Genomic DNA, 13,233 nt, shown 5'->3' on the forward strand with positions numbered 1-13,233 from the left:
CTTGTAGGGACAATACAAAGCAAAGGATATTATTGAATAACAAGTAGTGGTGGATATTATGAAATAGTAATTGTGGTGGTAAAATATATATGTGAAATAGTAATATGGTAAATTATGGGGCAGCCAAAGAATGCTAACAATCAGAGATAAATGACAGAGTATTTATAGCACAGAATTAGTGAATATTCTTTGTTACGTTCTTTTTTTTTTATTATATATTTTTTTGTATTATGTATTTACAATATACCTGTAGGTGTACATGCAGTACGAGAAAATTTTAGTAGTGTTAGTTCTCAAATAATAATACTAATCAAAATATGATACTAATGAAGGATTTTATTATTGTTATTAATACTTGTGATAGGTACCTACTTACTTTATTTATGCATAACTTACATTCTAATGACTTTAACACAATCTGGATTCAATATACAGATTACATAATAAAATAACTAAGAAAGACATAAATAAAAGAAGAAACAAAAAAACAACTAAAAGACTACTTTTGAACTACAAACAAATAAGTCAAATACTGCAAATAAATGTAGTCCTACAATAGTCTTATCGGAAGAGAACAACTGGAAAAATTTTCAATCATTCACCCTATAACGCTGTCTTAGCTCCCAGTGATTATTTTATTTTTTTCACCTTAAGCAGTTACTTGGATCACAAAGATTTGACAAGATGAAAAATGGCATTACTGTGTGGTTTAAGTCACTGGTAGTGGAATTTCTTAGAGTAAATGAAGAAGTTAGTAAAATGTTATGGAAAATGTGTACAAGTTAGCTATGTAAAATAGTAATAAATAAATGTAGTTTTTATGCATAACTATTAAAGTTGTTCATATTTTTCATTTTTGTTTTAATTTATAAATGACCTACTTTAAAAAACATACCTTATAAACAGTATTTCAAAAGGTTCCTGCTAAATATTACAGATATTCTTCTGACTAAAATAAATGAACAAGTACATATAAGGGTAAGCCCAGAAACATTCTATTTTAAAATTATGACTAATGAAAAATTTTCCCCTCAATTTCTGCTTCAAAGGTAAACTAAGCCAACAATGGAAGTTTTTGAACACAAATTATTGGGAAAAATTGCAGATTTAAATATTTTTTACCTGAAAAAAAAAATTGTTCAAGAAATGTACTACCAGCTGCTGAGAAAATAAGTCAACTTTTCATTTATTTTTGAGTACTAAGTCAAGTCAACTGAATACATATAAAAATATAAGAAATTTCTATTTTATTTAAAAACAAAAAATGCCAGATGTGGCTGAAAATGCTATAATTTTGAACCAAACCAAAAACCTTTTTGAACTGCAGAAAACTTAAGGAAAATATATAAAGTATTTAAAAAAACAAACATAATTCTAGTGTAATTGAGTCTTTGAAGTTAATTAAGTTGTGTAAAACATATTTCATATTAAAAACTTAAATATTTGAAAAAATTTATTTCATACTTGGACAGTGTTGAAAGATTTTTTTAAGTTCTGTAATTGTCTGAAAAATTTGTAAGCTTACACAAGTGCATAAAATAAGCTTGCAAATATCACAGTCTAAAAATTCATTTTTAGACTGAATGTATACATTTATATGTATATGCATATGTATTTAGACTGAATGAATTTTAATTCGGTTCTAATAAACAATGAAAATTCTGACCAAGAATACATGGACATAGATATATATATACATATATATTGTATCAAATTATATGTGTATAGTAAATTATTATAAACATATATAACAATTTCATTAAACAAACTGAATTCAACATTGAGAATTATATTAGGAATTATAGAAGTAAAGCATTGTGTAAAGCGATAGAGATCATTTTGAAATATTAATATACAGAGGTATTTTACAGTACAGGTATAATACAGATAGTATTACAGGTAATATTAATGTACAGCTGCTTATTACAGATTAAGAAGACCCAATTTCAATAACACATTTAGATTATCTTTTACTGGTTTTTATGATCAAACATATTAATTTCGCTGTTTATTACATTCAAAGATTAAATGAAAATTTGAAATTTTTTATTTTTACTGCAATAGGAGGTATGTTTGTTAGTAAAGTATTCAGTGTAAATAAGAATATGTAGGCATATTATATATTGGGCACAAAATAATAAACAGTCCCTTTTTCCTACCCAATAAGAAAGTTTTGCAAGGGACACAAAGTTGTTGACTACACTGTACCATCATGTTTGAAAGAGAGAGACATTGTATGTTCCCCTCCTCAATACTCTCCTTCTCTTTATGCAGTAGTGTACGTATAATGTATAGTTAGGCATATCCAACTCGAATTTATTTAGTTCAGCAATCCAATCACGTACACTGCAACACATACCGTAGTCCATGTACTTTATTTACATACTATTCTGTTTATTTTTTGTTTAATTGTTTTATACTGTATTAAAATGTTCAGTAATAAGAAAAAACTGATTTAAGTTTAGCAGTCCACTGGGTTGATCTAGTGGTTAACGTCATCACAAATCAGCTGATTTTGAAGTTGAGAGTTCTACGTTCAAATCATAGTAATGGCAATTACTTTTATATGGATTTGAATACTAGATTGTGGATACTGGTATTCTTTGGTGGTTGGGTTTCAATTAACTACACATCTAAGGAACAGTCGATCTGAGACTGTACAAGACTACATTTTATTTAAATTCATACATATCATCCTCTGAAGTAATACCTTACGGTGGGGTTCCGGAGGCTAAACAGAAAAAAGAAGAGATTTAAGTTTAGTAAATAAAGTTAAAATTTTAAAGCAATTAGATGAATTGAATTTAAAAATGAAAACCCAAAGAGAAGCAGAAGCTAAATTAGGAATTCCACAATCAACATTAAGCAGTATACTAAAAAATTGAATTAAGTTCAAGGACATTGATGTTACTGACTGAAAAAAAAGTGTGGCTGTAAAAATCAAACAGTTGAAGAAGCTTTACTGATCTGGTTTAAATAGGCCAGCTCTATAAATGTCCCTATTAATTGCAGCATCCTGTTGCAAAAAGCTAATGATTTTGCACAAAAAATGGGTGAGCAGTTTACACAATGGATGGGTGGTTAACTACAAGGAAAGATCGGCACAACATAATTTATAAAAAACTACATGGAGAAAAACAAGATTATGATATTAATTCGGCAAATGACTGGGCAGAAACAATCTGAAAAACTGTACTAAAAACATATGCGCCAGAAAATATCTACAACATAGACGAGATAGGACTTTACTACAGACCGATACAAGATCAATGCATAGTTTTCAAAAAGTCTGTAGCTTCTGCTGGTAACAAAATGAAAGCTAGAATTGCAGTAGCTCTTACTTGTGATATGACAGGATCAGATAAACTGACACCATTAGTGATCGGCACAAATTAAAATATGTTTTAAAGGTGTAAAAAATCTGCCCATTAACTATACGAACAATTCAAATGCATGGATGAGTGGGCCAATATTTGAAGGTTACTTGCGTGAACGGGATGCACAGCTTTGTAAGAAGAATAAAAAAATTGCTTTAATTTTGGATAATTGCACAGCACATCCAAATTTGTCTCTGGAGAGTATTAACCTTGTGTTATTACCACATTGATCATACAGCCGTTCGACCAAGGAATTATTAAAACCTTCAAAACATATTATTGATCTAATTTCAGCAAAAAGATTATTGACACGATAGCCAATAGTGAAGGAATGTGTAGAACATACAAACATCGCAACATATGAAGATTGTGATTTTAGATGTTTTACACTTGACAGCAAAAGCTTGGAGTATGGTTTCAGAAGAATGTATTTTAAATAATTTTAAGAGACCGGAAAAAAGTGCTCCATAAGAAATGGTACAACTTATCAAATTTGAAAGGCCTGCAATTATTGAAGAACAGTTCAGTGCACGGCTAGAAATTGACAACGATCTTCCTGTTAGAGAAATAATGAGTAATGCAGACAACATGCAATCCATTGTTAAAGATTTGCAAGATGAAGACAACGATGATGAAGGGGAAGAGCCAGACAGAGAACCATTAAGTAAAAGGAAGGTTGGGAAATCCTTGAATACTATCTGAAGAGCTTTGGAGGAATGTGGCGGTGGCAAAGAATATAGACATTTGTACAACTTGTAATCATTTTTAAATAAAACAGACAAAAATAAATGGCTTTTTTAAGAGCTCATAATTTAGTAAAAAATGTAATAAACTCTTAGATTTAAAAAAAATATATGTAATTCAATTGTTAATTAACCTAATTATTAAATCGAAAAACTAATATGTACAAACTGTAATAATCTTTATAATACGTATAATCTTTTATTTTAAGTTATGTTCTGTATTTTTTAATTTAATATGTAAAAAAAAAAATAAAGATTTAAAAAACTTACCTATTACCTCAACAAAATTTATTAATAAAACAAATCCAGAAATAAACTAAAAAAGATATAAATTAAAAAAATAAAGTCTTGTTGTCTCTGTATGGGATACAAGGGACAAGGAATTTTTTTATTCAATAAGTGACTTATTTCCTTTGATGTTCTTAGTTCTTTTTCTATGAAACTTATTGCTTCATATTGAAAATAAAAATTACAAAAGTGTGGGTCTTACACATATGTAATAACCTACTCCCGTCGACTATGCAATTGCTGACTCCATTTTTGGATAATAAAACTGCCGGTTATTATGATCAAAACTGGAAATCCCAACATGATCTTAATAACCAGTGACCATTGTACTTGTAAATTTGTAATATGATTTTCTGAAATTTTAATTTATTAAGAAAAAATTTTATTTCTACAATTTTTTCACAATACATAAAAGATTTTTGGCTTGATTTAAAGCTAAAACAATTTTCTCCCAAGTTTTATTTTTAATAAAAGTCAAATTTCATTAGCCTTATTTATTTTTAGTTGACTTTTCTTACTTGAATTTTTTTCTGAATTAAATTCTCGGTAAATTTTATTTATTTATTATCAATATAAGTAATTTATGCTATACCTAAAAGCATGATATTTTGACTAACTTTTTTTTAGCTTTGTAATAAAGTTTTCAAAAACTACAATTTATACATTTCTGGGACACATTTCTAAAAATAATTTTTGGTTAAAAAACATCAAACCACCAATTCTGCAGCATAATTTGTTCCAAGAACTTCAGTACAGCCTCAATTTACTGCAGTAACAGAAAGCATGGCAAAGTTTTTTTTTATTCGTAAATAAAACATTTCTGGAACCATGTTTATTTGAAATTTTTTAATTATTTTAATCAGATGTAAGTGAGTAAAGTTTAGAAGGAATTCCTGATATGTACTATATATATAGAGATTTGAACATATGTAGTATTGCTTTTATTTTTTCTGTTACTTTATTTTTACTGTGGTTATTTTGATATGCAATTTAATTACACTAATTTATACAAAATAATAACTGGTATAATTCTTTCTAAGTGAATAACTCATTGCAACTCTTATTGTGTCAACTCAGGGAGTGGAGAAAGCTACTGGCTAATGATGAACTACCTATTAAACTATTGAAGATTGGACCTGATTAGAGGTTCCAAGTAGCTAATGACTTGACTTAACCTATTGTCAGTAAACTATCTCACTTCATGTAAAGCTTACTACTGTAAAGACAGTAAAATAGAAAACCTGTACCTTAATTATTATTCTAACTTTCCTTAATAGTTATTATATAATAGATAAGAATTAAAAAAAAAAACACATCTCTTTACAGGAAAAATAGTAAATTATTGTTCTTATAAATAATGATATTAAAAAAATTAAATAAAATAGTTATCTGGACAGCAATGAAAATTTTTTTCTGCTGCATGAAACAGCATCAGAGAATAATTAATTTAATTAAATTTACTGAAACTAATCTGCAGCACTTCCAGTTCATATAGGAAAGGCTTTGGCTTCACTAAAACTTAAAACTCCATACAATCCCTCACACCAACATTTAACTTAATATTATTAAATTTTATTGATTATAATCAGTAATATATTAATCAATAATATTATTAACATGATTATAATCAATAATTATAATACAAATTATATTGTTAATTCATAATCAATACTGTAGAAACTAAGGAAATAAGTAGCAGCAAATGTGTTTTTGCAATGCTTTTCAGCTAGGTTACTGTATTAATTATTTGTTTATTAACTTATTCAACAACAACAAAAATCCTATAATAGCTGCTGATAGGTGAAAAATGAATTTTGTAGTGTATAAAAAAGCCTTACAAGCCTGACAAGGATTCAAACGAGGAACATCTATGGAATAAACGAGGAACATCATGATAGGTAGAGATGCAACCACTCTATTGTGGAGATAGGAACTATATTAAAAATTTCAAAGCAATTTATAAGATTTGAAAAAAGTTTCTAAATAATTTTAAATATTTTATAAAGTGGTACATAATGCATGAGGAAAATGACAAATAATTAAATCTCCAATTATTTCTTAGAGTAAAAATAAAAAAAATTAATTTCAAATAATTACTATTAGAAAACAATACAAAAAAATCAATATTCTACCATTTTTAGTTTTTACTTCATGTACATTATTATTACATTTTTATATGGTGTCCTTGGAAGTGTTACTTGAGAGACTGATTCAGAGCATCAAAATAAATAAAAAAGGTTTATGCATACAAATAAAAAACTGCCCTATTATCTAACTTAATTTTTGTCTGCTTGTGATTTTATATTTTTCCAAAAAATAAAAATAAAAACAATATTGGGAACAGATTAAGGTATTTTAACACATTGAGTCACCATTGTCTAGTATTCAGGTTTCCACTCTGTGTTACAAGTTACCTGTACTTTATAAGCTATCAATTCTTCTAATGCTACCTCTTAATCACTGTCAGAACTATTTATGTTACTTAGCAATGTTTATCTTGCTTAGGCTTTAACCGTACCAATCCTACATGTCAGGTACTGTAACCAAAGTACAATAAATTTTACCTTTTTTCACCAACTACCTAGGGCAAGTACCACACACAATGGAAAATAGGACACCTCATTATAAATGCTTCTACAGGACATATTTAACTGGAACCACAGCCAGCATGTTAATGAAATTTGATATAAATTTACCCAACAACATCCTCTACATACTTTTACTATCATTATTATTAATCATTTTTACTTCAACTGAAGAATATGAAAACAAGTACAAAAGTTTTTCTTGAACTTTTTCAGTATTTTTCCATAAGTATACTGTAGATCTGTTTTACAAATTTCTACCATATTTCAGCTATTTGTCACCCAATTTGAAAAAAGCAACTCTATTGATGACAAAATACGTTAACATTTACTTTAATATGATAAAAACATAATTCTATAAAACAAATATTTATGGAGCTGTGATGATTGAAAAATTTTAATGATCTATTCTTTTTTCTCAAAGAAACATTTTCAAACCTATTTATCTTGTAGATTTTACTCGGTAAATTATGCACTGATTTTATCAAAACATCTTAACTGATTTATAAGATTACATTTTTAATGAAAACACACAAAAAGACAAAATGAAGGGCGAAATGTGCATTTGCCCAGATAAATATTTTTGCTTATTTTGAGTCCTAAATCAGTCTCTCCAAGTTTTGCAAATATATCCTGGACAATCTGTATAAAAAAAATAAATATAAATTGTATAAAAGTTAAATATATACACTTGACATTATTCATTGTTCTGATTAAATATATGTTCTGGTACTCAAATATCAAGAAAACTTAATACGTATAACAGTGTTATTTTGTCCTGACTAGGTAATAACAAACAGGGTTTTATAGATTATCTGGAATAAACTTAATTATAGAGAACTGGCTGAGAAGTAAAGTTGTTATTCACAAGAGCAATGTAAAAGCTTAATGGTTTAAACATTTATCTTCAAAATACCTATTCTTATGAATTTGGTCAATATTACAACTTCAATGATGCAGATAGTATGTTGTTTAGATTTTTGATAAAATACGAACAGTAATTTACATAAGACAATTATTTCAAGATTGATAGATACTGTGTTATAATACAGTTATAAGTTTCTAAAAGATATAAAGTAGTACATATGAAACCACTTGTTTAAGAAAAAAATTAAAAAATTTGGTAATTAAACATTATAAAATAGAAGGAAAGATTTCAAGCTTTACCTTAAATGAGAAATGCACAATCATTTTTCCTTTTTTCACTGATTCAATCATTATTAATTAGTTTTTAACAGTGTTCATTTTTTCTACAATAAAAAATAATGCTACACACAACTATGTCCCACTTATATAAGTTTCAGTATAATCTTTTTCAAATATTTTCTTTATTATCACAATTTATTACCAATCACAGCATTACCTGTGAATCCAGATTCTCAGGAAGCAATCATTAGTAAACACAAGTGTTAGTTTTTCATAAAAATTCAGTCCTTTCATTTTATTTCTAATTTCATGCACATTTTATTGGCATCAAAAGTTCAGTTACTACTGATTTTGTGAGCACCTACATGAGGGTTTTTAAAATGAGCAAGCAACTTTTATTCAAATTACTTGCTAAATTGTGTCTTATTATCCACACATTTTTCTTTTAATATTTAAAACAGCTTCTACTTGTTTCAGATTAAAATGACATATTCTCAAAGATTTAAAGAAAAAATAAACACTTATTTTCCACTCAAGCAAATATTTATATTAACAGTTTTTCTATTACAGTTGATTATAAATACTTTAGTAGTGCAATAAAATAAGTTATTTTATGAAAACTAAAATCACCATACAAATATTTGCATTTAATAAAGAGTATACATTATACAAGCATTCACAACTGATCAGAATACTTAGTATTCTGAGTGTAATCCAAAAAGAAATGTAATTACCAGGCTACCATTTAAATGGTAGCCTGGTTATGATCACCTTCAAAGTGTTTCCGTACTTCTTTTGGTACAATTGCATTGTAATTCAATTCCTCCTGTTCTTACATTATCTTCAGATTGCCAAAGCAAAACATCAGCTAAGTTTAATTGTAAATCTTACACAATTGCTTGATGTTTCTCTTGTTTTTAATGTTCCTTACTCATAAACGTTTGATGATTTGAGAATACTAACTGATCAGATAAGATTTTAGTTAATTTACCACAACATGATGAAAACATCAGATGTATTTACCTAGTGTTTGACGGTTTGCTGAGAATCAAAATGGATAACTAACTAATAAAAAAATTTAACAAAAAAGTTAATCCTATCCTTGCAAAGGAAGAATTTACTAATTTCAAAGGAAGCACTATAAAAAATATTTAGTTACAGAAATGTGGGGCCTGGCCTAAACTTCTGGATTGACTGATTGACATCTATGAATAGGAATGGCAAGACTTAAAGTTTAAGAATTTCTTGAATTCTTTTTTTTTGCTAAAACAAATTTTGTTATGTATTAGTACTTACTTAGTCTGTTATTACTACTTGTACACACAAAGTTTAGGTATAAATACAATTAATTTTCTTCATAATTTGTAATTTTACATCCTTCATAAATATAAATATATTGAGGGGTTATGCTCTCTATTTTCATGTATAGATAGGGAATCTTGGAGAGCTGCATCAAACCAGTCAAATGACTGACAAAAAAAAAAAATTTCATGTGATGGAGCCAATCTGTTCTTTACTTCATTGTGGTATTAATATTAACTTCTGAGTTATTAATTATAATAGTGATGAAAATGATCTTGCATAGCAATGGCTGACTGAACTTGATACCATAAAATAAACAACTGAAGGTGAAAATCCATTTACTGGAAATTTTATTTGTTTAAGCAACTACAAGCTGATTCCCATTAACCCGTTTTGTATATTGTTTGTGAATTTTTTAACAATCTAATAATTCAAGAATCTTTACATTAATAAAATTGTATTTTTATGAAGTATATTCTAGGTAATATTTATGGCATTATGAAAAAATAAACTCGAATATAAAACTGAACAGTTGTAACAAGCAAGTAAATGACATATTGAATGAGCTCTATTTACATTCTTCTGAGATTATAGAAATTCCAGTTCAAAACTAAACATTAAATATAGTGCACCACCCATAAAAAATAGAGTGGAACAAAAAAATTGTAACATGCCTTTAAAACTAAAGGTAAAACATTTTGAAAATTAATATTCTGAATTTAAAGAATTAACTAGGCAAATAACCAATACAATATATAAACACTAGAAACGCTAACTGATGTATAAAATACTTAGTTCTAATGGATACATTAAGGTCATTAATATTAAAATTCCCTTATATCAAAATTTATGTTGATTGACTGTCTAATTATCTTCAGCATGCCTCAATGGTGTACTTCGGTTGTAACTATCTCTGAATAGAACAATTAAATTATCATATATGAAATTAACTATGAAGCTTAATTATCTAAGATTAAAAATAATATGGTAATCAGTTTATTAAGATAAAATGTCCTATTACAGTAAAAGAATTCTTAGATAACAACTCTAAGTACTACTTTCCTAATCCGATACTGCATATCTTCAGAGGCAGGTGTAATTAATTAGATTATATCTGACATTTTTTAGCAGATTTTTTATATTATATCTTTGTGAAGGTATAAGAACATTTTTATAACTTATAATATATAAAATTATGTTATAATATAAAATGATGTTATTTTTATAACTTATAATGCATATTATGCATATCTTAGGAAAATGAAAACATAAACAACACTTCTTTTTCCTCTCCTACTCTAAGATTATACTTATGAATTATGTTACATGAATTTTGTTTCAAAGAAAATATCTCTTAATAAACAGGATTTGCAACAAGTCAGTTATGAATACTTACAGTTTCCATGGCAATAAAGTTTGATGCATCATGGAATAAGTGAATGTTAACCAAATCAAATATAGTGCCGTTAAGATTCCATCTAGTACGAAGAAAACCTTTGCGAGACCACTTACACTGTAAAAGAAAAAGAAGCCGCAAGAAATTAATAGCGAATATAATTTTAGTTTAAAATACAAAATTTTATATTTTTGCTGTTGTTCTTTAAGTATTTACAATTTCGTAGGTACAACATGCACCTACAAAATACAGGAATGGGAGATACAGTAAAAATTAACACTATAATATGCAAGGTAGAAATGAAAAAAATGCAAATTTTTTTGGGGGTACCTTTTACCAAGGTGCACCAGGTGTACTGGGGTCATACCTTGTACCAAGGTAGAAAAAGCTTTCCCACCAAGATCAAAAATAGCAACAAAGTCAAAAGACCAATCTTGTCAAATAGATCATCCTAAAAAACAGATTTGTCACAAGATATTAAACCAAAAAAGAACGCAAAATGACAAGGGTGTATATGTTCTTATGACTTAAAAGCATTCAGTCCATCTTTAAAGAATGTTGTGAAAACTATCAAAATGGGTACAAGGGTTGCAATTATTAAAAACACATCATTAAAATAAATTTGTTGGTAGTTTAGAAACACAAAATACACAAAAAAAATTCAATAAACAGTTCTCTTGATGTTATATATATCACATAGATTTTTCCTTAGGCCAACCTTTCTTTTTCTCTTCTCCGTCCTCTTTGACAGCTCCAGCTCAGACAAGAGTGTTGAACGCCTCAGAAATGGAATGTTCATCTATCTCTGGTAACACTGATGATGGTTTAGAGGATGTTTTGTGGCTGATATCAGATGATATGGACTAAAGTAGAGCGGGTAGTACTGGATCCAAGTCTAAACAGGATGCACTCCCTGCTGAAATACTCGTGCTCCCTCTTGGAGTTCTCTGTGCTTTTGGAGGCTTCATAATTGCATGTTCAACCCCTTGACTGGGAGTTCTTTCCATCTGAATTACAACCTGTATCACATTAAGTCGATTTCTTCTTCATCCTTGCCAAATCTTTCTTCACCATATGACTAGTTGTTAAAGGAGCGATTGGTTTTTCAGATGTTTTTACGATAAAAAGGTTGTCCAAAACGTTTTAATCCTCAACATGAAGATGGCAGCACTCATCAACAAATCAGTGTCAAAATCAGAGTCAAAACAGTGGACTGCAAAGGGTGAATCTGCTCCAAAAAAGGTGAAAACGTTTCCATCGGCTGGGAAGTGATGGTGACTGTTGTTTGGGCTAGTAATGTAATTTTGTTTATCAATTATTTTCAAAAAGGTAAAATAATAACAGTACAGTATTATGCATATTAATGTATAATGCCTTTGACAAGCTGATGGCAGAAATTGCAAAAAAATGGCAATTGAAGAAGAAGAAAGTACTTTTCCATTAGGACAATGCTCACATTTTGATGGTCGCCATGGGTAAAATTCACAAATTGCACTTTCAATTGGTTGACCACTCACCGTATTCACCAGATCTGGCCCCAAGCAACTTTTTCTTATTTTCCTAACTTTTTTTTTAAAGTTTCACTTAGAGGAAAGAGATTTTCATTGGATGAGGAGGTTATCTCTTACGTAAACACCTATTTTCCAGAGAAAGATGCCAGCTACTATTTAGAAGGGTTAAAGAGGTTAGAGCATTGCTGGAAAAAGTGTATAGACTTGAAAAAAGACTTTGTTGAAAAATAAAACTATATTTGATAGAAAAAATTCATCTTTCTATGTTAGGCTTAAAACTTTTCAGACAACCCTTGTATTTACTGGTGGCTGTAACTTTGCAGTTCTTAAAAGTTACTTTGGAGCTAGGTCTTAAGGAGTTGATCTAGATTTCAGATCAATACTTGTTGGAGAAACAGAGGCCGCTGCCTAAGAATATGTTTTTGTTGCTCTAGTTTTATGCTGGTATTTTTTTATTTTTGCTTCAAAATAGCTGACCTATAATGTTTACACTTCTTGAACAGTTACTTCATATTTATAAACAGAACAGTTTGTTGTGCAGTATGTATTTGTCCCTTGCAGTTCGTGCAGACAGGACGATCCCTACATTGATGACCTCATCTCAAACACACAGATCTGTCTCTCACATCAAACTGCAGGCTGGCATCTGAAGTATTATATAGGTTATGGCACAAAAGTCCACACAAGTAGTATGCCCATGTGCACTTTCACAAGCCAAGGTCTGTTACAAGGGAGCATATGAAAATCAGAAGGTAGAACTTCACCATTTCTTTTCACAGTCAGCCTTCGGTATTCCATTACATCCTGCATTGACAACTCCTCTGCAATTTCCAGCTTGGAACAATTAAGTAAGTTATGACAAACTATAACCCCTTTGATGTATTG

General features: G+C 28.7%; 1 protein-coding gene across 1 annotated transcript in view; it reads right to left on the reverse strand.

Moving 5' to 3' along the window:
- Positions 1–13,233, reverse strand: part of 5PtaseI (inositol polyphosphate-5-phosphatase A) — a 161,418-nt gene that overhangs the window by 76,964 nt on the left and 71,221 nt on the right. Inside the window, exon 7 of the mRNA XM_075354957.1 lies at positions 10,838–10,954. Within this exon, the coding sequence (XP_075211072.1) occupies positions 10,838–10,954 (117 nt within the window). The remainder of the gene's footprint in view (positions 1–10,837; positions 10,955–13,233) is intronic.

This window comes from Lycorma delicatula, chromosome 1, assembly GCF_047948215.1.
Source record: "Lycorma delicatula isolate Av1 chromosome 1, ASM4794821v1, whole genome shotgun sequence".
In the NCBI taxonomy this organism is placed as follows: domain Eukaryota; kingdom Metazoa; phylum Arthropoda; class Insecta; order Hemiptera; family Fulgoridae; genus Lycorma; species Lycorma delicatula.